Source organism: Dendropsophus ebraccatus, chromosome 2, assembly GCF_027789765.1.
Source record: "Dendropsophus ebraccatus isolate aDenEbr1 chromosome 2, aDenEbr1.pat, whole genome shotgun sequence".
Lineage (NCBI taxonomy): Eukaryota > Metazoa > Chordata > Amphibia > Anura > Hylidae > Dendropsophus > Dendropsophus ebraccatus.
The window spans coordinates 160,174,483-160,202,223 of record NC_091455.1 but is presented as its reverse complement, the minus strand read 5'-3'; the positions used below and the strand labels follow the sequence as shown (position 1 = coordinate 160,202,223).

At 45.4% G+C, this 27,741-nt stretch overlaps 1 protein-coding gene across 10 annotated transcripts in view; it reads right to left on the bottom strand.

The window, feature by feature from the left end:
* The window catches only part of TOPAZ1 (testis and ovary specific TOPAZ 1), a 161,853-nt gene that overhangs the window by 108,148 nt on the left and 25,964 nt on the right, over positions 1 to 27,741 (bottom strand). For 9 of the 10 annotated variants that reach the window (XM_069958618.1, XM_069958619.1, XM_069958616.1 and 6 more), the window contains 2 exons: positions 16,366 to 16,584; positions 14,361 to 14,467 (listed from right to left, as the gene is read on the bottom strand). In XM_069958618.1, the coding sequence (XP_069814719.1) occupies positions 14,361 to 14,467; positions 16,366 to 16,584 (326 nt within the window). The remainder of the gene's footprint in view (positions 1 to 14,360; positions 14,468 to 16,365; positions 16,585 to 27,741) is intronic. The other variant, XM_069958613.1, reaches the window with a different exon arrangement.

Below are 27,741 nucleotides of genomic sequence, written 5' to 3'. Positions count from 1 at the left end.
GTCAGTACTGCTAACCCCGACAGAGCCTCCTATTTTGATAAGTGGGAAGCAGACCTTAATACTTCCTTTGACGCACAGTCTGTCCAGAAGATATGCGAGCTCACCCACGGCATCTCCATGGCTGCTAAAGCTAAGGAAAAGAATTATAAAATCATCTCGAGGTGGTATTACTGCCCGGTCACTTTGCACAAGATGTTTCCTGAAACTTCTGACCGCTGCTGGCGATGCCTGACGGATGCTGGTGACATGCTACACATTTGGTGGGCCTGCCCGGGAATTCGTAATTTTTGGGATAAGGTTTTAGGAATTTACAATGCATATTCTAGACAGGCTGTCGTCAACTCTCCCCAATTAGCTTTGCTGTCTAAATTGCCAGGTTACCTCTTTAAGACCAAAAAGGGAATCTTGCGGCACTTTCTGACAGCCGCCCGCATGGTCATCCCCCGGCATTGGAAAACTTCCCTGATACTTACCCTGGCAGAATGGATGGGTGAACTCAGAGACCTTAGTAGAATGGAGGAACTAGTGGCTGAGGCCCACGATAGGTCTGACAAATTTGAGAAAGTGTGGTTTCCTTGGCGTTTGTTCATGGATTCAGAGGAGTTTCTCGCTCTTATCCGTGAGCCTCTACCATCTGGATGAGTCTCTTAGGCTAGTGAGTCAGCTTGGCTGTAGTGTCCACCCCCCCCCCCCTGTCATCCGCCTCCCTCTCGCCTCTCTATTTCTGGTTCTTCTCTCTCTTGTTCTTCTTTTACTTTGTTTTTATGTTTGCATTTCCACATTGCTGTTGTTGATATTGCTTCTTTTGGTTCGTTAGGCACCTTTAGCGGCATATTGCTATAATTGTTAGCCTTCTATACTCATGTTCTTTTATTATATTAGAAATCCGGATGCCATGCGACTTGCAGGTCGCAATTTACTGCACGTTATTTGATCTGTATCTGTTATTTTTGCATGGTTTCCAATAAAATCAGAATACACATAAAAAAAAATGAAATATAGTTTAATAAATGCCGTCAACATAAAGTAGACATGTTGCTAATGCTAATATATAATTTATGTGGTATAACCATTTTCTGTATAAGCAGAAAAGTTTTAAAGTTGGAAAAATGTAATTTTACAATTTTTCACGTTATTTTGGTTTTTTTCATAAAGATTCATTATAAGTATGGACTCCAATTTAGAAGAAATGTGAAGTACAATATGTCACGAGAAAACAATCTCAGAATCAGCCGGATAGGTAAAAGCATCCCGAAGTTATTAATGAATAAAGTGACACATCATTCATAAAATTTGCTCCGGTCCTTAAGGCCATTTCAGGCCCGATCCTTAAGGGGTTAAGATGGTCCTTATGCCCCAATTGTTATACATTCTACATAGTTTACCAGTGTGGATCCCTGCCAAATACATTAAAGTGGCACTGTCATCCCCTTTTTGCATTTTGACTACTCCACAGGTGTAAAGGGTAAATGTTACAGCTTTTTTTTATTACTTATTTTATATCACACCTCATGGTGCTTGCTCGTTTTCATCACCTGTGGATTTTTATATGTGGGCGTGGCCTATGCGATGATGTCACGGATGTGGGCGGGGCTAAGTGACGCTAGGGGTGGGACGATGTGGCACATAGGCCGCAAGGGCCCCGCCCACATATATCAATCCACAGGTGACAAAAACTATTTTACCAGAACTTGCACCATGAGGTATAAATATAAAATAAGTAATAAAATCTGTAACATTTACTCTTTACATCTGTGGAGAGCAGTCAAAATGCAAATAGGGGGTGACAGTGTCACTTTAAACAAATTAACTCCATTTTCAGGGATGTTATATGGAAAAATTCCGTGGCTAGGATTAAGTTAGACGTCCTTTAAAGGGGTAAAGACGCCGGAGGCTTGGCCATCCCAGACCCATTTTCTTTTTTTTGGCAGCACAAATGCCACATCTTAAAGGGTGGGGTCAGTCAGATGATCAAGGTATAGCAGGCCAGCTGATATCGGGGCTCACAGGGCATACTCCACCTTTATCGGCAATCGAAGCGAACTGTATAAAGAATCACAATAGGATACTCCCCACATTACTCCTCATGGTTAGAGTTTGGGACAAAGTGAAGTTACTCCTGGGCATTCCTGGCTTCACAATCTTTACACCTTTGTGGCACAACCCAGCCCTCCCAGAAGTATTTAGATTGGATGGCTTTTCCCCCCATGGACCAAGAAAGGGGTACATTTCATAACTCAGGTCTGGAGAAATGGCGCAATGGAGTCTTTCGAGAAACTGAAAGAGGAATATTTTCTTTCTAATAATATGTTTTACCAGTACCTGCAACTACGCCATGCTCTCCAGACCCAATATACGTCCTCGCTATTTACCATTGGGACTCACACCTTACTAGTAGAGATAGGGGACAGGGGCACATTGAGAGGCACTATATCTATGGTGTATGACACCCTGTTGGTGGCTAGGCTCGCGGGGACCCCCTTGTCAGTAAGGGATAAATTGACAACAGAGGTTGGAGCATTAGATGATGCGCAATGGAACGAGATACTCTCGCTAACACCAATGCTTACTCTCTGTAAACCACAGTGTATGTCCCAATTATTCTTGGTGCATCGAGCATATCGTACCGCTCTGGTGTTGCACAAAATTGGTTATAGAACTGATTCCCACTGTCCAAGGTGTGGGGAGAGTGAGACACATTCTCCACATGTTTAGGACATGTCGGGAATTTAAGACATATTGGAAGGACGTATTGGCTCTCATTAAGAGAGTGTATGGGATAGAGATTTCTGCAATGTATTTTAGGATTACTAGATTACTTAAACTTGGATGACTATACCTTGTTGGGAGTGCAATGGCAGCTGTATCAGGCTAGGAAAACGATAGCTTGAGCCCAAGGCCCCTACTATTGCTGAATTCACGAATAAGATGAATATGGTAATACGGTTGGAAAGGGGAGTATATCTAAAAAGGAATTGCCCTCGCAAATTCGAAGCTATAAGGGGAAGGTGGGTTGACACGCCAGGCCTACCATTGCGGTCTCTCTTACAACTCTGTAGGAACCCTATGCAGGCGTGAGCAGGAATCCTGTAATGTCCTTGATGGAACAAATGTGCAGAGAAATAGGTAGAGGGGAAGTAGTCCGGGACTGTAGGAGATGGCAAATGTTTCTTAAAAGTGGCATGACCTTGTTTTATAGACAGTGTTGACTGCGACTTTGTTATGCAGAGAGTATGTTTATTTTTATTTTTGATATGTGTCATGTTTTTTTTTCTATTGGGAGAAAAAAAGGAAAAAGTCAAAACCATATTCTTCCATATGTCAGGTGTATATGACATTTCTTTGCTGTATCATTTATAACATGTCTAATATTGCCTAACTATTTTCCACTGTCTGTACGGTTTTTGATAAAAATTATTTGATTCAAAAAAATAAATTTTACAAAAAAATAAATCTCTATGGACTCTGGGAAGTCAGATTTTTAAAATGGGTTATCCAGGATTAGAAAAACATGACCCTAATTTTCTAGAAACAGCAACTGTCTTGCCCTCACTTTGTGTGTAGCTCGCTTTTGTTAAAGTAAAAGGAGAAGATGTAATACCCCACACACAACTTGTGGACATGCTTGATGTAGTTTTTAAAAGTAACTATATTTTTTCTAATCTTGGATAACCCCTATCCTAAGGATGGGCGTCCAACATCAAACTGACGGCATCTTATGCTGCATTTACACAGAACGATTATTGTTCGCAGTAACGATCGCATTTGAGCGATAATGGTTCTGTGTAAACACAGTGGACGATCAAGCGCTGAGCGACAAATCGATCATTTTGATCTTTCAACATGTTTTCAAATCGTTGTTCGCTAAAAATTTGCAGATCGCTTTGTGTAAAGTCTTTTAAAGATTTCCCTTATGTGAAAGATGGGCTTAAGCGATCTTAAGACGATCGCAATAACAATTTTTCTTAAGAATTTTCGAACAATTTTTCTAATGATTTATTCGTCTAAACGCCGATTGTTATAAAAACCAAATCATTGCTTCAAAATCGTTAAATGATCAATTGGCCGAATTATCGCTCCGTGTAAATGCAGCATAACTCCCAGCACCCATGCTGAACAGCTGTGACAATTGTTAACACCCTAAAGTAGGGGTGCCTATTTTTGATGTATCTGGGGCGCACTAGAATCCAGAGTTGACTTGGGCTCTATACACCAACTAATAGAACTATCGTTATAAAAGGATCACATTAGCACAAATGTCTATAATGCCAGTAATAATGATGGCTTCAGAAGGTCACAAAATAAACAATGTGTCTGTCCTTGTGGGGATGTGCAAGATACAGATGATTTGTGTGCGACATTACTTATTTAACCCCTTAAAAGTGTCACTGTTGTGAAAATTTTTAAGAAACTTTTTAATTGGGTTTATTAGCCGAAAAATGCATTTTTATCATGAAAAAGCAGTTTGAAGCTCTCCCCCCTGTCTTCATTGTTCTTCTATGGAGAGAGCTAAATAAAAGACCAAAAACAGGACAACAAAGAGTTAATCTACAAATACCTCACCCTCTATCTCCTTTGACAGTCAGCATTGACCTCTCTGAGCTCTGATTACAGAGTTCACTTAGCTCAGTGCCTGTAATCCTCTGTTATCTGCTTTCTGCTGTCGGCTAACTCCCTCCTTCCTCCTCCCCCCTCCCCCCTCCCCTCTCCCCTCTCCCTAGAACAGACAGGGTTGTGTCTGATGCAACAAGTCACATTTTTCAGATTTTTTGCAGTGGATGGAAAAGAGGAGGGAGGGAGTGTGGGACCTGGGAAAAGGCTTTTTAAATGCAGATAATGGCATATTTGGCTAATAAACCCAATTACAAAGTTTCTTAAAATCGCCTGGGCTATTGATTTCTGCAAAAAAAAAAAAAAAAATACGACAGTGACTAAGGATAGAGCCTGAAATGGCCTTAAGGACAAAGACAAATTTTATGAATATGAGCTGTGTCACTTTAGTCATTAATAACCATTAAGGACCATCTTAACCCCTTAAGGACCGGGCCTGAAATGGCCTTAAGGACCGGAGCAAATTTTATGAATGTCGTGTCACTTTATTCATTAATAACTTCGGGATGCTTTTACCTATCCGGCTGATTCGGAGATTGATTTCTCGTGACATATGGTACTTCACATTTCTCATTAATTGGAGTCCATACTTATGACAAATCTTTATCAAAAAAACCCAAATAACGTGAAAAATTATGAAAAAATGCATTTGTCCAACTTTGAAACTTTTCTGCTTCTACAGAAAATGGTTATACCACAAATTATATATTAAATAGCATTAGCAACATGTCTACTTTATGTTGGCGGCATTTATTAAACGATCTTTCATTGTTTTTTAGACAATAGGAAGCTTAAAACATTAGCAGCAAATTTCCAAATTTTCTGTAAAATTTCGAAATCAGATATTTTTAGGGACCTGTTCAGGTTTAAAGCGTATTTAAGGGGACTGTATGTTAGAAAGCCCCACAAAGCACCCCATTTCAGAAACTGCCCCCCCAAACTCTGCAAAAGCACATCCAGAAAGTTTAACCCTTTAGGGGAGTCTCAGAAATAAAAGCTAAGTGTGTAAGAAATTAAAATTTTCTGTGCAAAGATTTTATTGTAATCCAATATTTTTTATAATTATAAACCTATTACCAGAAAAATGCACCCCAATATTTATTGCCCCGTTTCTGAAGTTTATAGAAATACCCTATATGTGGCCCTAATGCGCTATTTGACGCAACCACAAGCCTCAGATATAAAGGAGCGCCTAGTGAATTTCAACGCCTCCATTTTTTTTGGTCATTTGTGACTGTACCACTTTAGGTTGGCAGAGGCTCTGGGGTGCCAAAACCTAAAAAACACCCTTAAAAAAGGGACACCATTTAGAAAACTACACCCCTCAAGGAATGTAACAAGGGGTGCGGTGAGCATTTGGACCCCACAGGTGATTTACAGATTTTCAGAACAATGTGGCGTAAAAAATGAATTTTTTTTTAAACTAAATCGTTGTTCTAGCCTTCATTTTTCATTTTTACAAGGGGATAAAAGAATAAAAAAGGGTAGCGCAGCTTCTCGAGTACGGAAATACCCCACATGTGGACATAAAGTGCCAAGCGGGCGCAGGACGAGCCTCCAAAGGGAAGGAGCGCCAACTGGCTTTTGGAAGCTGGAATTCACTGGAATGGATTTCAAGGGCCATGTCGCATTTACAGAGCCCTCGTGCTGCCAAAACACTGAAAACCCCCCACAAGTGACCCATTCTGGAAACTACACCCCTAAAGGAATCTATCAAGGGGTGCAGTGAGCATATAGACCCCACTGGTGACTGGCACAAATGTCGAACAATGTGACATCAAAGGGAAAATTTTCATTTTTTCACTTTCACAGCACAAATGTGCCCGCCCACTCCTTGTCTTAGGAGCGTAAACCATGGTCTCCTGGGCCAAAATGGTGCGATTAGAATTATCGACGCCCTGTCTTCCTTCACTTTCCTGATGACTTTGGGAATTAGTGGAAACGGGGGGGAAGGCGTACCCCCTTTCTCTCTTCCAATTATTTGTGAAGGCATCTATAGCTGTGGGGAAGTCTTTTGGCTTCAGAGAAAAGAATCTTTTTCGTTTCCTGTTTTCTCTGGAGGCAAATAGGTCGATAGATGGAACTCCGAATCTTTTTGTTATTAGGTTGAACACATACTTGTTTAGAGACCATTCTGTCTGGCTCAGCTCCACTCTGCTCAGGAAGTCTGCCATCCGGTTTTCTTTTCCTTTTAGATGGACCGATACAAGTGAGGAAAGGTTTTCTTCTGCAAAAAAATATCTGATGTGACAGATTTGACAGTGAGGGGACTCTTGTGCCTCCCTGCTTGTTCACATATGCCACGGCTGTGGTATTGTCTGAGTATATTTGTACGTTCTTGTCTTTGATTTGAGACTTGAGGCCGGTTAGAGCTAGATGTATTGCCAAGAGCTCCTTGTAGTTGGAAGATAAATCTATTATGGGGTCTGGCCACTCTCCCTGTAAGTAATTTTGTTGGGAATGTGCTCCCCACCCCCAAGGGCTGGCGTCTGTAGTGATTCGAAATATCCCCTGTGGAGACCACTGCACTCCTCTGGTTAGGTTCTGGGGTACCAGCCACCATAGTAATGACCTCCTGGCTACTGATGATAGGAGGAATAGAGTGTCTAGTGATCCCTGGGATCCGTCCCACTTCCCCAATATGTCTGCCTGTAGGGCCCTGCTTCTGAACTGTGCCCACTTCACTGCCGGGATACAGGATATTAACAATCCTAGAACAGATATTGCTTGTCTGAAGGTGGGCCTGTTGTTTAGGAATAACTCTTGGACCCTTACCATTACTGATTGTTGTTTTGCTGCTGGGAGGAAGGATTTTTGTTGGGTGGAGTCCAGTAGAACACCCAGAAAAACACACTGGGGGTAAGGGGTTAGGTGTGATTTTTTTTAAAATTTATATTCCATCCTAGTGTTCTTATTATTTGGGACACCTGCTCCAAGTTGTACAGTAGGATGGAATAAGATTCTGCCACCATCAGGAAGTCGTCCAGATAGGGTATTAGCAGGACATCTTTTGATCTTATGAATGCTGCCATATCTGCCAATACTTTTGTAAAAGCCCTTGGGGCTTGGGAGACCCCAAACGGGAGTGCTTTGTACTGTAGATGAACCCATTGATTTTGGATGAATACAGCTACCCTCAAGAACTTTTGGTGGGATGCATGGATTGGGATGTGATAATAGGCATCCTCCAAATCTATTGATGCCATAAAACAATTGGGATAAAGGAGGGAGATTGCGGACTTTTTAGTCTCCATTTTAAACTTTTTGTATAGAAGAAATTTGTTAAAGTCCCTTCAAATTTATTATGGTCCGATAAGAACCATCTGGTTTTTTGACCAGGTAGAGGGGTGAATAAAACCCCCTTCCTTCCTCCGAAGGAGGAACTGGTACCAGGACTTTTTTCCCCATTAGAGAAATGACTTCTTTCTCTAATGCTATATGCTTTTGAACATCTGACATGCGACCGGTGGGAAAAAATCTGTCCCCGGGACACTCTTGAATTCCAAGAGCAGACCCCGGGAAATCGTATTTTGCACCCAAGGGCTGGAGGAAATGTCCCTCCATGCCTGGGCGAAGTAGCACAGACGTCCCCCCACCGCACACCCGTCATTGTTGGGTGGAATTTTGTTTGTTATCGGAGTTAAAGAGGAAGCCTCTTCCTTTCCCTGGGATTCTAAATTTTTTATTATTCTGATTTTGGGAAAAATTGCTTTTTGTTCAGAAATGACTGCTGAGGCTTTTGAGTTATAGGAAAGACTTTCTTCTTATCTGATGCCTTCTCTAGCACTGAGTCTAATATTGGGCCAAACAAATGCTCACCATTACAGGTGATTGAGCACAATTTATTCTTGGAGGCACCATCTCCTTTCCAAGATCTTAGCCAAAGTGCTCTTCTCGCTGAGTTTGATAAGGCTGCAGCCTTTGAGGACATTTTAATTGCACCTACTGATGCGTCTGCTAGGAAGTCTGCTGCTTTTACAAGTACTGGGAGAATCATCTGGGATTTGGTCCTGTATTTTGGACAACCATAGTCTGAGTGCTCTTGCCACACATGTGGATGCTACACTCGTTCTTAGAGCCCCCGTGGCTGACTCCCAAACCCTTTTATTATAGTATTCCGCCTTCCTGTCCATGGGGTCAGGGAGGTAACTGATGTCTTCAAATGGCAAGCAATTTTTCTTGGCCATTTTTGCCACTGGAGCATCGATTGCCGGGGCTCTATCCCATGTTTTTGTGTCAGCTTCCTCAAAAGGGTATTTCCTCTTAACCCTTTAAGGACCGTGCTAACTTTCGTTTTTGCGTTTTCGTTTTTTCCTCCATGTGCTTAAAAGGCCATAGCACTTGCATTTTACACCTACAGACCCACATGAGCCCTTATTTTTTGCGTCACTAATTGTACTTCGCAATGACAGGCTGAATTTTTCCATAAAATATGCTGCGAAACCAGAAAAAAATTATATGCGCAGCGAAATTGAAAAAAAAAAAAAAAAAACGCAATTATTTTTCTTGGGGGGGGGGGGGGGCTTCATTTTTACGCCATGTGTCCTATGGAAAAACTTAGTTGTTATATATGTTCCTCAAGTCATTACGATTAAAACGATATATAACATGTATAACTTTTATTGTATCTGATGGCCTGTAAAAAATTAAAACCATTGTTAACAAATATACGTTCCTTAAAATCGCTCTATTCCCAGGCTTATAGCGCTTTTATCCTTTGGTCTATGGCGCTGTGTGAGGTGTCATTTTTTGCGCCATGATGCGTTCTTTCTATCGGTACCTTGATTGCGCCTATGCGACTTTTTGATCGCTTTATATTACATTTTTTCTGGATTTGATGCGACCAAAAATGCGCAATTTTGCACTTTGGGATTTTTTTGCGCTTACACCGTTTACCGTGCGAGATCAGGAATGTGATTAATTAATAGTTCGGGCAATTACGCACGCGGTGATAAAAAACATGTTTATTTATTTATTTTTATTTGTAAAATGGGAAAAGGGGGGTGATTCAGACTTTTATTAGGGGAGGGGATTTTTTATTAATAAAAAAACTTTTTTTTAACTTTCCCTTACAGTAACATGAAGCCCCCTGGGGGACTTCTATATACACAGAACTGATCTCCCATTGAGATCAATCCTGTGTATATAATAGAGCAATGATCCATCAGATCGGTGCTCTATTATAATGGTCTGCTGCAGACCATTTGAATAGATTGCCGAGCCGGGATCAGCGTCATTCCGACGCGGAGCCCCGGCCGGCTCATTAGAACGGATCTCCCCTCCGCGATCGCATCGAAGCGGGGGAGATACCCCACTAGACACCAGGGAGAGGGGGCACAGCTGCTATTCAAATGCAGCTGTCAGCCTTGACAGCGGCATTTGAATAGTTAATTAGCCGGCCACGCCGGCTAATACACGTGGTCCATGGCTGCACTTAGCAACCGGGGACCACGCGCTGCAGAGAGGGCTCACGCCGGGAGCCCTCTCTGTTTACTCTTAACGGCCGCATGACGGGTATACCCGTCATGCGTCGTTAAGAGGTTAAAGGACTTAGGAATAAAGAATCTTTTATCTGGATTTTCCCACTCCTTTTTAATTAAGTCTTTAATATTTTTATGAAAGGAGAAGGTGCGAGCTTTCCTATCCCCTAAGCCTTCATAAAGGGAATCTTCTACAGAACATGTCTCCTTTACCTCTTCAATGTTCATTGAGGCCCTTATTGCTTTGATCAGCTGATCAGCTTCGTCAGCCGGAAATAGGGACCTGCCCTGGCCTCCCTCTGACTCCTCGTCTGAGGAATATAGGGTATCAATTTCTCCTTCCTCTAGACTTGGACCTGGTAGGGACCCACTTTGCTCCTGGTCTAGGAGATACTTTGGCATAATAGGCTGGGCAGGGATAATAGGCTGGGCTGGGGCAACTGGCTGTGCTGGCATAATAGGCTGAGGAGGCATAAGACCCCTAAGGGATTGCTGGACCTCATCTCTCACGATTTGCTTTATTGTTTCTGCCAGTGCTGAGGATTCCTGGGCCACCAATAGGTCTACACATTTTGGGCATATAGATCTATTGTAACCATCCTCCAGGGGGCGCTTACAGTCCGCACATTCCAAATTATGCTTTTTTGAGGAGGATTTTCTACCCGTTTTAGACCCTTCCCGGGATTCCTATGATACAAACCAAAGGCCCCTGTTAGCATATACACAGAATATAAAACATTGAATATGCTCACCACCCCAGGTCAAGCAGGTACCGAAGTCGAAGTCCTGGCTTTTGAGGTTCTATCATCGCGTCTTTTCTCTCCCCCCGCAAAGTCAGACATGCTGGCGGGTTTGCAGAGTGCACTCGCGGAAGCACAGCTGGAACTGCAGAGTGCGCTGGCGGCAGCGTGACCGGGTATACTGCAGAGCTTGTTAGCGGTAGCGTGGCTGGATACCTGCAGGATAATCGCTGGCTGGCTGCAGAGATCCTCAGTGTCCACAGACGCACGTGGACTATCGGACGCCATCCCCTCCGGCCCCGGCTCCTAAGTACACCTCGGAAGTGATGTGCCCCCACGCTGCCATGGCCTGCGCGTCCAGCTTGCTGACGTTATCGCGGCCGCGCATGCGCATCGGGCAGGAGTCAGGCAGTGACGTCAGGGCCGTATACCTCTACCCCACCGCAAAGCCGCGGGGTATGGGGCCTTTAGGGACAGGACCGGGACCCTCGGCAGACTAATGGGTGCTTTCCCACAGGAAGACTTACCCCAATCAGGGAGCCCCACAAGGATGATGTTTCCAATGGGGGACCTGCAGCCACAGAGAGGTTGATTTTTTTTCTCTTCTCCCAAGAGGGAGACGCGTTCCCAGGCTCCCGTCGCGGGACAGGAAACCTGAACTGAAGGCATGGAGAGGTGTCTTTCTTTTATATGTTCTCAGGTTTCCTGTCCGGCGGTGGGAGTTCCTCTCCAGGGGTGCTGTCATGGGCGTAAGGGTAAAAATCCTTCCCGTCTCCATAATGGCAATTAGAATAATCCCCGGATCAACGTGACCCCTGAAATAGGAATAAGGGAAAGAATTTAGGAAATGTAGAACTCCAATGACGTGTGGTACGCCTTGAAGCGATCCTGTATGCAGCGGCCGGGGTGATCAAGACAGGTGTCACACAGGAAAATGGTGTCCTTCCTGATCCCCTTGTTCCAGCACACTCTGCACTTCTTCTGGGAACTCCCGTTCTCCTGTGTGCGGGATGTCACCTGGAAAATGTTGCCCTGGTGCGATACGGGGTCCCTCATATCCAGAAGCGCTGGGTTCGCTCCATGGCTGCTAAATATTAGGGCTTTATTACGGCTTTTGATATTTTTGGATCGTGCCGCAAGCTACAGTAGCTCGGGCAGCGAGGGACCGAAAGAGGGGGTGCTGGTATAAAAGTTATCCCCGTACAGGTGGTGACCTTTATCCAGCAGTGGGAGGATCAGTTCCCGAATGATCTTCCCACTAACTCGGAGGATGGGGGACATCTGGGGACTGGATTCGGGTGTCCCTTCCTTCAGACACTGTAAGAGTACGTGCACACTACGGAATGGCGAAGGATAACCCTTTGTAAATTCCGCAGCTGGCACCCGCCGGCGGACTGATGCAGGCGCACGTCTCCGCCCACGTCATAGACTCCATTCTATGCATGTGTTCATTCTTTGGACGGACGATCGAATCCGCCTGTGCATAGAATCAAGTCTATGACACAGACGGAGATGCGCACCCGCATTAGTCTGGCGCTGGGTGCCAGCTGCGGAATGCACAAAGGGTTATCCTTCGCCATTCCGCAGTGTGCATATACCCTAAATCTGTAAGTGTACCCTGAGGTACTCTCACAGAGTTTGTAGAATTTAACGCCATACTGTTATCTCTTATTGGGACGGTACTGGCGGAAAAGACGTGTCTGGGGGGCAGCGTACGCTATGCTACCTCCAGACACGTCACTGCATGATGATGATGATGATGAAAAATGGAGGAAAAAAGGATCCCCCCCATTCATCCTCACTGGCTGTTTCGGTGTCGGAGGCAATAACGTATGCGTCCGACGCCGAAAACACCCAGTATGCAAATGTGTAATGTAGTGTAGTATAAAACTTTATTCCATGTAGTGTCGTGTTTTGTTACATTTTTTTGACAGTAAGAAAAAATATACCTACGCCAAGAAAGGAACTGCTGATAAATGCCGCACCTATGTGCGATACTTATCAACAGACGGTGGCGGTAGGATATAATGGATAAAATGCCCCTTCGCCCAAAAGGAGGACTTGCTGATCAGCGGCGCACTTATGTGCGATGCTGATCAGCACTCAGCGGCGTTAGGGCGCATAAAAAGGAAAAAAGAAAATTGGGGGGGGGGGGGGGGGGAATTTTTTTTTTTAACCTAAAGCAACTGATCAGTGAATTATATTCACTGATCAGCCGCTAGGGGGCAGTAGAGCGAAGCTGCCAAAGACGTCTGAAGAAAAAGCCGACGGAAAAGCCTGAAGAGCCGGAGATTGCCGACTGAACCCGGAAGTGAACCGAAGAGGACGCCGAGGGACCCGATCATCGCTCCAGATGCCGGGATCAGGTGAGTATGGTGCACCTACACCACACACACCTGTTCTGCACCGCTCAGCTACCTAGCTGAGGGGTGCAGAACCCGGGAACACTGTTTTTTAACACTTTGATCGCCGTGATCACGGTGATCGTGGGGGTGGCACCGGCGCCATCTATTCCCCGGACACTAACGGCGATTGGTGCTGTCTCGGACAGCACCAATCGTCATTGCTTTCCGGGTCACCGATGACCCTGAAACCTGTATTCAGCTGCTATCGGCTGATCAATACAGATCGTCGGCACGGGGGGGGGGGGGGGGGGGGGTTAATCCACGAGCAGTACACACAGCGATAGGGGAAACCGCGGGCGTAAATGTACGTCCATTTGCATTAAGTACCAGCCTGCCTGCGGTCGTTAAGGGGTTAATTACATACTGGCTTTTTTACATGAAGTAGAGAAAGTGACGAAACAGCAGCAGTCATAGCAATATTGGTGGTGCTGTATGTTTTAGTGCTTGATGTTATTTGTATATGCATGCCTGGGTGTATGTCATATAAGTATAATCATGTGCGTAAGTCGTTGGTGGAGCTATAGGCCCGAAAGGTTAAGGAAAGGTAGTGGGCCAAGTGTGGTTTTAGTGGGGTAAATAAGGGAGTGTCAGGCAATAAGAGGAGGTTTTGGGGCATGGCACTAAGTGACTGAGAAGAACATAACATCTTATTAACTAAAGTAAGCTTACAATTTAGTGTTGGGCCACCTTCACAGCTGTCCTCGGCCACAGACACCGCTGATCTAAAGCTTTAAGCCATTTATTTATTTGAATTTTAATGATGAAACATGATGAAAAATTAACACAGGAATGCACTTTAATGGTAGTTATGTAAACAGCATAGCTTGTGGCACCACACTGTGCTACAGCCTGGCTGTTTTCGGCTTCCCAATGACCTCCAGAGGGAATGAGAAGAGCTTTATCTCAAGATAGATGCAAGCTGCACCAGGAGGACATTTATGACATATGCCATACATATTCCACACTGGAATAGCTCTTTTAAATGGTTTTAAGAAAATCCATTACCACTACACATTATCTCAATATTTATCAGGAATGTTCTTGCTGCATAGTTATGGAGACCCTATAATAGACTTGCTTTTGTGTAAAAGTAGACCATTTGAAGATTTCAGACATAAAGGTACCTTGTCCTGCGACGATCTTGGACATACACGTTCTTCAGTTTCTGCCTGGGTTGCACTTTCCTTTGTTCCTAGCACAGAATTGCATGTAACCGGTTGATCTAATTCAGCTGCAAAAAAACACAAAAACATGGCTGTCATATTTGCATCCACTTGCAAAAGGCAAACATAACAGACTTGCAAAGTGCAGGCACAAAGAATCTGACTATATGATAAATCTGAGACCACCACAGGATTATACCTATATAAAATACATGCAAAACATTGTGGAGGAGTTTTATCAAGCAGTTTCAGTAATACACGAATCCTATTGAAGCTGCAGGTCAGCATCATCTATCACAATGATGCCGGGAGTTCCGAACCTGTTCAAATTTCCCTGTTACTGTACTGAAACAGCCGCACGGCTGTATCAATACAGTAGCTTAAGATTTGAAAAAGTCTGGAGCTCATAATCATCACGTTCCACAGGGTCCAGGGATCGCGGAACGTGTGAATGGCCCCTTACAGTAGGAATGTGCTTTGCTACCCAGAAAAACCTATCAAGTTAAGCTGTTAAATACTAATAAACTCAGGTGAAAGGAAAGCTGAGCTGTGATTGGTTATGTGCAACAAAGGACATTTTTACAGTAAAAATGCTTGATAAATCGACCTTATTTTGTCTACCACACCATCAAATTGTTTGTGTCGGCCTTCAAAGACAAGACGTCAAAAAAAAGATTTAAAAGCAAAAAATCCTGGAATGAGGCAAGACACAATAAGCAGAAACAGGAAATTTTGTGGTCAAAATGAAAACATGGCATATTTGGATCCTGACAATTTCATGTTATAAAATAACGGCTTGTCTGGAATCTCAGGAAACTTAGGACCACTTCTATATCTTGTCATCATGAAGGAAAATGCAGCAGAATGGTGAATTATGTTTGGGTAAAGTAAACAGATCGTTTATGACAGTCTAGTCTCTAGAAAGCCTGTCAATCTAAAGTAAACAAACAAACAAAAAAAACCTTATAGCTGGCAAAGAGAATATTACTATAACAGCTTGATAAATCTCCATGTTTGGCCCCATATTTAACACTTAAGTACATTGCTGGCCAAAAACAGTGCTCAGTGCTTACGATTATTCTTTATTATAAGCCATCATCACAGACTGTCATTCAAACTCCTGGACCACCTGACCTCAAATTTGGTACTTAGGTAGATTGGGTCTCTGGAAAGGATTCCATAAGGATCCTGACCCTGCTGGAGGTATGCATTTGTTAACCGTTGTCCTCACAGTTATCACACCCTCTTCTCTAAAGGCATTCAAAAGCCTGAACACAGTCTGGCCCCAAATCTGCTACACAAGTACATCGGGTGTCTGGGAAGATTTTCATAAAAATCCAGACATATTGCCAGATATATACAGAACTTGCCGTTTTCTGTTATAAGAGCATGATAACATTTTGGACTATACACTAAAAGAAGCAGAATACCTTTTCTGTTGCACTGTTAATCCAGTTTCACAGTTCTATTTGCAACATGACCAGACTAGTGCTGGGCTATAAGGCCAAAAAATAAAATCTTGAAGATGAGGGGTGTAGTTGTAGATAAGGGGAGTAGCAGTAGCCATAGTAGTGGGAGAAGTAGTAGCAGCAGTAGTAGTAGCAGCATTATGGGGGAACTCTTTATGTTTTAGGGTCTCTTCATTATAAGGGCTCCTCTCTATGTTATAGTGACACCCTTCAGTATAGGTGCACTGCTCTCTATGTTATGTAAGCACTCTTCAGTATAGTGGCAAGTATATTATGGGGAAACTCTTCAGTATGGGGGCTCCTCTCTGTGTTTTAGTGTCTCTTTTCAGGATGGGGGCTATTATAGTGGATTGGTCTATGCTGTGTCACCCACAGGCCTCTGACACATGGCACTGCGACCTCAGCACTGCCCCTCGCACCGGTCACCTGAGCCCTCCTCACACATACCACACAATGGCAGCACTGGTCCCGGCCTGACCCCTTCCCCTAACTCTCACCATCTTGCTGGCGGCTCTGTGGACAGCCTCTTCCTGTGCTAAGGCCTTGGTCTCCGGCCTGCCGTGGTTCAGTGTCACGACCTGGCGCATCCTCCCCCTGGAGCCCATTGGTGGTCATCTCGTGAGTGTGGGCAGCCAAGCAGCGATCGCGTGGATTGGTGTGGGCGGTGGCAATCTCCTGGGTGTGGGCAGGCAGGCCCAGACTATAGGTTGAATGATCTGAAACATTATAACTATAGTGATCAGTGATGTTGTTAGTTCTGGATTTGTGGCCATAATATTGGCACAAAAATGGCTTGAATTATACCAGTGTAACATCAGTCATTAACACAGTCTTCTTGATGCAATGCTTTCAATCTAATAGTTTTTAGGTTATCTATGTTATCGGTGAGTAGAAAGTAGTGCACTTTGCAGTGAAGCCATTGCCCATAGCCACCAGATTACTACTCATTTTTAAGGGGGTCTTGGAAAAATAACAAGTGGAATCTGACTGGTTACGAGTGGAAACTGCCTAACTTTTAAATTTACTCCAGTTTAGAGAAATCATCTCTTTTAAATAATTACAGTTTCCAGTTAGAGTGTACCTATCATTCCGCTGTCAGGTACGCAGTCCTCTTTTTTTTTTTTTAAATTCTCCATTTTATTCTTTTTCCAATTTATATAACAAAAAAATATGCAGCAACATGTTGCACTCATAGGTGCACTGACACATAATCATATCAACAGGATATAGCCATGAGTACAGCAGTAGTCAGAAATAAAACTCAAACTAAGCAAACACCAAGGCGATCCGCAGCTCCCGGTGGGTGGGCATAACATAAGCCAATTAGGGAGTGAGCTAACGCTCAAACAGCAATCGAAGAAGAAGAAGAAATAATAAAAATGAAAAAGGGGAGGGAGGGGGGGAGTGCAGAGAAGAGGGGACCGAGAAGCTAAGAGAAGGAGGGATAGGGAAAACACGAGGAAGAGGGGGGAGTGGAGGGGACCATTTCTCACTGACTCAAGAGGGACCGAAATTCAGCTGATTCGGCAAATTGTTCCCAGTGGAACCACGTCCGGAAAAGCGAGAATTGCATCCCTGTAATTGCGCAGTGAGGTCCTCCATGCGTTTGACCTCTTCTACTTTACGGAGCCACATGGAGATACTCGGGGGTTCGAGTTGACGCCACAGCAGCGGGATACAGGCACGGGCAGCGTTGACCAGGTGACGGAGGACAGAGCGGCGGTAAGACTTCAGAGGGATCTCCGACAGATGCAGGAGGAAAAGTGATGGGGAGAAAGGAAGCTGATAGTCAGTGAAAGTAGAGGAAATGCGCCATACTTCCCTCCAAAAAGGTACCAGCTTAGGACAGCTCCAAAAGGTATGGAGAAGGGACCCTTCCCCACCGCAGTGTATCCGGCCTCTTGAAGGCGAGATGCAATGGAAGTAGAGTGTGTGCACGTGAAGATGCTTTCCACCTGCGCTGCAGAGAGCGTAATGTTGAGATCCTCTTCCCAATTGCTGAGAAAGGGCGGTGGGGGCTGTTCTGGAGGCGAACCCAACATGGCATATAGAAGGGAGAGAGTGTGGCGAAGAGGGCCAGAGTCCAGACAGAGAGATTCAAACTGAGTAGGCGACCGCGCGAAGCAAGAGGGGTCAGGAAGGGAATGAAGGAAGTGGTGTAGTTGAAGCGCCCGCCAGAACCCCAATGGTGTAGGGTCCACAAGACCGTTAAGCGAGGACAGGGACAGCCAATTCGAGCCTGAGAGGAAGAGAGAAGCCCGGAAGTTGCCCGCACGGGACCATGTGCGAAACACCGGATCTTCCATACCGGGCGGGAAGGAGGGATTGCCCAGGACCGGCAATAGAGGGGAGGGGTGTGGAGCTAAGAAACCAGAGGAGAGGTGTTTTTGACATATCTTTAGCGTCGGAGCAATAGTGGGGTGTTGGGCAAGTCTACGACTGGCGTCTGGTAGCCACGGGGCCGCCAGTAAAGAAAGGGGGGACAACGCCATTTCAAGGCCTACCCAGAGTTTCGTCTGAATGTGACGATGCCAATCCACCACTCGCGAGAGGTGGGCAGCGACGTAGTAGTGGTAAAGGTTAGGAAGCCCCAAACCTCCTCTCGATTTAGGGCGATACAGGACCTCCTTTGCCAATCGGGGTTGCTTATGCGCCCAGATAAACCTAGTGAGGATCATGGAGAGTTGCCTGAAGTAAGACAGGGGCACTGCCACCGGGAGGGCCTGGAAGAGGTACAGCAAGCGAGGCAAGATGTTCATTTTAAAGATAGAGCAGCGCCCAAACCAGGAGAAAGTGCCCTTGTGCCACCGCAGCAAGTCTAATTCAATGCGTTTCAGCATGGGAAGGAAGTTCGTTTTAAAGATATCGGAGGCGGAAGGTGTCAGTTGGAACGCAGTCCTCTTCTAAACTGAGTGGCCGACAGAACGGGCAGTTGGAGTCTGACTGAGTTTTGACAACGTATCCTGCCATGCAGGGGAATGATAAGTGCACTTTACTCTGTAATTTGCAATAATTAAATAAGGCCCAAAGCCATCACTGCAGGTGGCTGCCAAAAATATTGACTGTGCCTGTTTCTCACATAGATGATTGTAGGGCTGTGCGATATTGGCCTAAATTAATATTGCGGTTTATCGTACATGTAGCTGTGGTAACGATAAATTAAATGATTATGGCACGCCCCTTTTAACCTCTTAAGGACCAATGACGTACCGGTACATCATGGATCACTGTCACTTAAGGACCCATGACGTACCGGTACGCGGGTCCTTTAAGAGGGCGCCGCGGACCGGCCGCATGCGATCGGGAGAGATGGCCTGCAGAAATACACTGCAGGCCATCTCTCCCTGTCAGCATGGGGGGTTGTTAACCCCCCCCCATGCCGACGATCACCGCTATTGGCTGATCAGTTCAGATCAGCGAATAGCGGCGAACGGAACCTTTCCGGGCCATTGGTGACCCGATGACCCGGAAAAAACTGGCGGTCGGTGCTGTCCGAGGACGACACCGACCGCCATTACTGTAAAAAGTAATGGTGGTCACGGTGCCACCGGCCCGATCAAAGTCCCCAAAAGTTATAAATACCTGCACCGGACCCCTCAGCTAGGTAGCTGAGGGGTCCAGAGCAGGTATTTGTACATTACTCCCCTGTCCCGGGGTCCTGATCGGAGTCTTCCGAGTTCGCGGCATCCTCGTCTTCTGGTCGGGTCTTTGGCTCCTTCCGTGACGTCCCGTTCGGCTTTTTTCGGCTCTAGCGTCGCCCTTTTCGGATCTTGCGCTCTGCTGCCCTCTAGCGGCTGATAAGTGTAATACACTTATCAGCAGCTATAGGGATGTTCAGTATGTAATAAAGGTTTTTTGTTTGTTTTTTTCCCATATTTTTTTTTTTCTATTTTCCGCACCCTATCGCCGCTGAGTGTTGATCAGCATCGCACAAAACTGCGCTGCTAATCAGCAACTCCTCCTTTTTGGCGTAGGGTGTTTTTTTTCTATATCCTACTGCCACGGTCTGCTGATAAGTGCGGCATTTATCGGCAACACCATTTTTGGAGTAAGGTTTTTTTTTTTATACTTTTATACTGTAAAAAAAAAAAACACGTAAAAAATCACTACATTACACCACACTACACTACATTGAATAAAGTTTGACACTACACCACTACATACCCCATATACCAATCCGTATATAAAAGTGGCCCCCGGCGTGTTTTCGGTATCGGACGCATACGCTATTATTGCCTCTGACACCGAAACAGCCAGTGAGGATGAATGGGGGGGGATCCTTCGTTCCTCCATTCATCCTCATCCTCCAATGACGTATCTGGGGGTAGCGTAGCATACGCTGCCTCCCATACACGTCTTTTCCGCCAGTACCGTCCCAATAAGAGATGACGATATGGCGTGAAATTCTACAAACTCTGTGAGAGTACCTCAGGGTACACTTACAGATTTAGGGTACGTGCACACTGTGGAATGGCGAAGGATAACCCTTTGTGCATTCCGCAGCTGGCACCCGCCGGCGGACTGATTCAGGCGAGTGTCTCCACCCGTGTCATAGACTCCATGTTATGCACGGGCGGATTCCATCGTCCGTCCAAAGAATGAACACGTTGGACGGAGAGCGGAATCCGCCCGTGCATAAAATGGAGTCTATGACACAGACGGAGATGCGCGCCCGCATCAGTCCGCCGGTGGGTGCCAGCTGCGGAATGCACAAAGGGTTATCCTTCGCCATTCCGCATTGTGCACGTACCCTTAGAGTGTATGAAGGAAGGGACATTCGAATCCAGCCCCCAGATGCCCCCAGATTCCCACCCCATCCTCAGAGTTAGTGGGAAGATCGTTCGGAAACTGATCTTCCCACTGCTGGATAAAGGTCACCACCTGTACGGGGATAACTTTTATACCAGCACCCCCTCTTCTGGTCCCTCGCTGCCAGAGCTACTGTAGCTTGCGGCACGATCCGAAAATATCAGAAGTAGTAATAGAGCCCTAATATTTAGCAGCCATGGAGCAAACCCAGCACTTCTTTATATGAAGGACCCTGTATCGCACCAGGACAACGTTTTCCAGGTGACGTCCCCCACACTGGAAAACAGGAGACCCCAGGAGAAGTGCAGAGTGTGGCGTAACAGAGGGATCAGGAAGGACGCCATTTTCCAGTGTGACGCCTGTCCTGATCACCTCTGCATACTGGATTGCTTCAAGGCGCACCACACGTCATTGGAGTTCCACATTATCTAAATTCTGTCCCTTATTCCTATTTCAGGGGTCACGTTGATCCGGGGATTATTCTGATTGCCAATATGGAGTCAGGAAGGAATTTTTCCCCTGTGATGAGGCTATTGTCGTCTGCCTCACAAGGTTTTTTTTGCCTTCCTCTGGATCAACACAGGTTGAATTTGATGGACACCTGTCATTTTCAACCTTAAAAAGTAATAATTGGCCTAATACCCCCAAATAAATTAGAATTGTCCCTTTTCCCCAGCTAAAAAGGTATGGTCGCCATTCCCATTGGAGGATGCCATGATGCAATTATAAACCCTCTGTGCTGCCAGGGCAGTAGAAACCCCCCACAAGTGACCCCATTCTGGAAACTACACCCCATAAGGAATCTAACAAGGGGGGCAGCGGGTATATGGCCCCCTGGTGACGGCCACATTTGGGACGTGAAAATGAAAAAAATGGTATTTTTTATTTTCACGGCACATGTTCTACACATGTACCAGTGGGGTCCATATGCTCACTACACCCCTCGTTAGATTCCTTATGGGGTGTAATTTCCAGAATGGGGTCACTTGTGGGGGGTTTCTACTGTCCTGGCAGCACAGGAGCTTTGTAATTGCGACATGGCCTCCATCCTCCATTCCAGCCTCTAAATGGCGCTCTGTCCCTTTGGTGGCTTGCCCTGTGCCCATATGGCACATTATGTCCACATGTGGGGTATTTTCGTACTCAGGGGAAATTACCCTACACGTTTTGCGTTTATTTTCTTTTTTAACCCCTTGTGGAAATGGAAAAAAAAAAATCAAGGCTAGACCAACATTTAGTGTAATTTTTTTTTAAATTTTTACTCTAAATCATTGATCTTGTCATGATTTTTTCATTTTCACAAGGGGCTAAAAGATAAAAAAAAAACACAATGTGTAGAGCAATTTTCCCTGAGTACAGAAATACCCCACATGTGGACATAAAGCGCCATGCGAGTGCAGGGTAAGCCTCCAAAGGGAAGAAGCGCCATTTGGTTTTTTGAGGCTGGATTTGGATGGAATGGATTTCGTGGGGCCATGTTGCATTTAAAAGGCCCTTGTGTTGCCAAGACAGTTGAAACCCCCCACAAGTAACCCCATTATGGAAACTACACCCCTCAAGGAATGTAACAAGGGGTGGAGGGAGCATATGGACCCCACTGGTGACGGGCACAAATGTGGAACAATGTGGCGTGAAAATGAAATATTACATTTTTAACACTATAATGTTGGTCTAGCCTTGAATTTATCATTTTCACAAGGGGTTAAAAGAGAAAAAAAAAACAACACAAAATGTGTAGAGCAATTTCCCCCGAGTCCGTAAATACCCCAAATGTGGACATAAAGCGCCATGTGGGTGCAGTGCAAGCCTCCGAAGGGAAGGAGCGCAATTTGGATTTTGGAGGTTGGATTTGGCTAGAATGGATGATGAACGCCATGTCGCATTTACAGAGCCCCTGTGCTACCAAGACCGTGGAAACCCCCCACAAGTGACCCTATTCTGGAAACTACACCCCTCAAGGAATCTAACAAGGAGTGCAATGAGGATATGGACCCCTTGATGACGGGCACATTTGTGCCGTGAAAATGAAAAAATGAAATTTTTCACTTTCACGTCACATTGTTCCACATTTGTGCCAGTCACCAGTGGGGTCCATATGCTCACTGCACCCCTTGTTAAGATTCCTTGAGGGGTGTAGTTTCCAGAATAGGGTCCCTTTTGGGGGGTTTCCAGTGTTTTGGCAGCACGAGGGCTCTGTAAATGCGACGTGGCCCTTAAAAACCATTCCAGTGAAATCCAGCTTCCAAAAGCCAATTGGCGCTCCTTCCCTTTGGAGGCTCATTCTGCGCCCGCTTGGCACTTTATGTCCACATGTGGGGTATTTCCATACTCGGGAGAAACTGCGCTACATGTTTTGTGTTTTTTTTTTTTTGCCTTTTATCCCTTTGTGAAAATGAAAAATTGAAGGCTAGAACAACGTTTTAGTGTAAAAAATACTTTGTCTTTTTTCACGCCACATTGTTCGGAAAATCTGTGAAGCACCTGTGGGGTCCAAATGCTCACCGCACCCCTTGTTACATTCCTTGAGGGGTGTAGTTTTCTAAATGGTGTCCCTTTAGGGGTGTTTTTTAGGTGTTGGCACCCCAGAGCCTCTGCCAACCTGAAGTGGTACAGTCAGAAATTACCAAATATAACGGAGCCATTGAAATTCACTAGGCGCTCCTTTATATCTGAGGCTTGTGGTTGCGTCAAATAGCGCAATAGGGCCACATATGGAGTATTTCTATAAACTGCAGAAACGGTGCAATAAATATTGGGGTGCATTTCTCTGGTAATAGGTTCATAATTATGAAAAATATTGGATTACAATAAAATCTCTGCACAGAAAATTTAAATTTTCAAATTTCTTACACACTTAGCTTTTATTTCTGTGACTCCCCTAAAGGGTTAAAAAAGTTTCTGGATGTGCTTTTGCAGAGTTTGGGGGGTGCAGTTTCTGAAATGGGGTGCTTTGTGGGGCTTTCTAACACACAGTCTCCTCAAATACACTTTAAACCTGAACAGGTCCCTAAAAAGTTTACTGACAATTTTGAAATTTGCTGCTAATGTTTTAAGCTTTCTATTGTCTAAAAAAAATTAAAGATAGTTTAATAAATGCCGCCAACATAAAGTAGACATGTTGCTAATGCTATTTAATATATAATTTATGTGGTATAACCATTTTTTTGTATAAGCAGAAAAGTTTTAAAGTTGGAAAAATGCATTTTTTCACAATTTTTCACGCTATTTTGGGTTTTTTCATAAAGATTTGTTATAAGTATCGACTCACCATCACAGCTCTGCTATGCCATCACCATCTCAGCTCTGCTATGCCATCACCATCTCAGCTCTGCCATGCCATCACCATCTCAGCTCTGCTATGCCATCACCATCTCAGCTCTGCTATGCCATCACCATCTCAGCTCTGCTATGCCATCACCATCTCAGCTCTGCTATGCCATCACCATCTCAGCTCTGCTATGCCATCACCATCTCAGCTCTGCTATGCCATCACCATCTCAGCTCTGCTATGCCATCACCATCTCAGCTCTGCTATGCCATCACCATCTCAGCTCTGCTATGCCATCACCATCTCAGCTCTGCTATGCCATCACCATCTCAGCTCTGCTATGCCATCACCATCTCAGCTCTGCCATGCCAATACCATCTCAGCTCTGCCATGCCATCACCATCTCAGCTCTGCCATGCCATCACCATCTCAGCTCTGCCATGCCATCACCATCTCAGCTCTGCTATGCCATCACCATCTCAGCTCTGCTATGCCATCCCCATCTCAGCTCTGCTATGCCATCCCCATCTCAGCTCTGCTATGCCATCACCATCTCAGCTCTGCTATGCCATCACCATCTCAGCTCTGCTATGCCATCACCATCTCAGCTCTGCTATGCCATCACCATCTCAGCTCTGCTGCACCATCTCACCATCTCAGCTCTGCTATGCCATCACCATCTCAGCTCTGCTATGCCATCACCATCTCAGCTCTGCTATGCCATCACCATCTCAGCTCTGCTATGCCATCACCATCTTAGCTCTGCTATGCCATCACCATCTCAGCTCTGCTGCACCATCTCACCATCTCAGCTCTGCTATGTCATCACCATCTCAGCTCTGCTATGCCATCCCCATCTTAGCTCTGCTATGCCATCACCATCTCAGCTCTGCTGCACCATCTCAGCTCTGCTATGCCATCACCATCTCAGCTCTGCTGCACCATCTCAGCTCTGCTACGCCATCACCATCTCAGCTCTGCTGCACCATCTCAGTTCTGCTACGCCATCAACATCTCAGCTCTGCTACGCCGCCATCACCATCTCAGCTCTGCTATGCCATCACCATCTCAGCTCTGCTATGCCATCACCATCTCAGCTCTGCTATGCCATCACCATCTTAGCTCTGCTATGCCATCACCATCTCAGCTCTGCTATGCCATCACCATCTCAGCTCTGCTATGCCATCACCATCTCAGCTCTGCTATGCCATCACCATCTCAGCTCTGCTATGCCATCACCATCTCAGCTCTGCTGCACCATCTCACCATCTCAGCTCTGCTATGCCATCACCATCTCAGCTCTGCTATGCCATCACCATCTCAGCTCTGCTATGCCATCACCATCTTAGCTCTGCTATGCCATCACCATCTTAGCTCTGCTATGCCATCACCATCTCAGCTCTGCTGCACCATCTCAGCTCTGCTATGCCATCACCATCTCAGCTCTGCTGCACCATCTCAGCTCTGCTACGCCATCACCATCTCAGCTCTGCTGCACCATCTCAGTTCTGCTACGCCATCAACATCTCAGCTCTGCTACGCCGCCATCATCATCTCAGCTCTGCTACTTCATCATCAGACAGAAGCATTGCATGATGGGAAATGTAGTTTCCTGACCATTATAGACCATCTTTTAGAAAAACTTGTAACTCAGAAATGGCAGCAGCTAGAAAGATGGGAGACGGCTCAAAATACTCGGGGAGACTTGGTGAGTAAGAATAGCTAGGTTTGGGGGCATTACATTTTTTTTTTGCTTTGGGGGGGAATACCCCTTTAAGGCCATTTCAGGCCCGGTCCTTAAGGGGTTAAAAGCCACACCCCTTTTGAAAACCCCATTTTCTGATGATAATACAAACGTAGATTTTTTCCAGACAACAATGTGCAGCAAACTTCACAAGTAATACACAACGTTTTGAAGTCTCCACTTGGAAATGGCAAAGGAGACGCCTAAACGTTGTATATTACTTTTGAAGCTTGCTGCACATTGTTATATGGAATAAATCCATGTTTGTATTACCATTAATGTGCTGCAGAGTATTTTTTACTAGCTGACTTGATCCAAGGTCTGCGATTCATCGGCTGGCACCAACAGCTCGCTTAGTGCGCTTCCTATATTGTTTGCTATATACCTAAGGAGAGAGAGAGATAAGAGAGAGAGAGAGAGAGAGATAAGAGAGAGAGAGATAAGAGAGAGAGAGAGATAAGAGAGAGAGAGATAAGAGAGAGAGAGAGATAAGAGAGAGAGAGAGATAAGAGAGAGAGAGAGATAAGAGAGAGAGAGAGATAAGAGAGAGAGAGAGATGAGAGAGAGAGAGAGATAAGAGAGAGAGAGAGATAAGAGAGAGAGAGAGATGAGAGAGAGATAAGAGAGAGAGAGATAAGAGAGAGATAAGAGAGAGATATAAGAGAGAGAGAGATAAGAGAGAGAGGAGAAAGATAGATAAGAGAGAGAGGAGAAAGAGATAGATATAGATAATAGGAGATACATAGACAGATAAATAGGAGTCCTTTCTATCTCTTTCTATCTAATATCTACCCCCAGTCACTCTGTCACATGCTGTTCTGCCCTGGCCCCCCTTTCCCACACATACAGTGGCTGCAGGGGTCAGGAATGGGTCGGCACCTCCATGCTCCACCGGGCACTGCTCTCTCTCCCGCACAGGAATCCTTAGCGCCCTGTCACTCAGTGTTGTAGCACATATATCTGCTGGCAGTGTCCCAAGCAGAGTGTCACACATGGCCAGGGCCGTTTTAATACATTGGTGGGCCCAGTGCACAGCCCTCAAGAGTGGGCCCCCCCTTCCCTTTCGGCACATTGTACAATGTACTGAATTTGCCCCCACACTGTATCAAGAGCCCCAATACATACAGTAGTTACCTTATAACACTATTTCCACCATACAGTGACTACATATTACATAAAAACTGCACTAAACAAAACAGAAAGATATCACCAATGATACCATTACATAATACCGCCACATCATGACCCCTAACACTACAACCCTATAACAGAGTGCAGTTACATCCAGTGACTCACCGGGGGCGTCTTCTCCGATCAGAGTCTGTCCGACCTTTTCTTTTTCTCTCCATCCAGCCTGGGCCACCTTGAAGTCTTCTCCTGGCTGTGAATCTTCTTTCCAGAATCTGCCAGACAAATATTTTAGGCTCCAACACATCCAGTAGTTAGGTCCCTTATACCCCTATACAGTAGTAACACCCCTCTGTACCCCTACATAGTTACACCCCTCTGTGCCTCCATAGTTTTAAGGTGTCCCTGTAGTATATAGACCCTCATGTGCTCCTCTAGTTATATACAGTCCTGCTGTGCGCTCCCCCATTAGTATATAGCCCCCCTGTGCACTCTCCCCAATAGTATATAGCCCCCCCTGTGCTCTCCCACAATAGTATATAGCCCCCCTGTGCTCTCCAATAGTATATAGACCCCTATGCTCTCCCACAATAGTATATAGCCCCCCTGTGCTCTCCCCCAATAGTATATAGCCCCCCTGTGCTCCCCAAATAGTATATAGCCCCCCTGTGCTCCCCCCCAATAGTATATAGCCCCCCTGTGCTCCCCCCCCAATAGTATATAGCCCCCCTGTGCTCTCCCCAATAGTATATAGCCCCCTGTGCTCTCCATAATATATAGCCCCCCTGTGCTCTCCCCCATAGTATATAGCTCCCCCATAGTATATAGCTCCCCTGTGCTCCCCCATAGTATATCGCTCCCCTGTGCTCCCCCATAGTATATCGCTCCCCTGTGCTCCCCCATAGTATATAGCTCCCCTGTGCT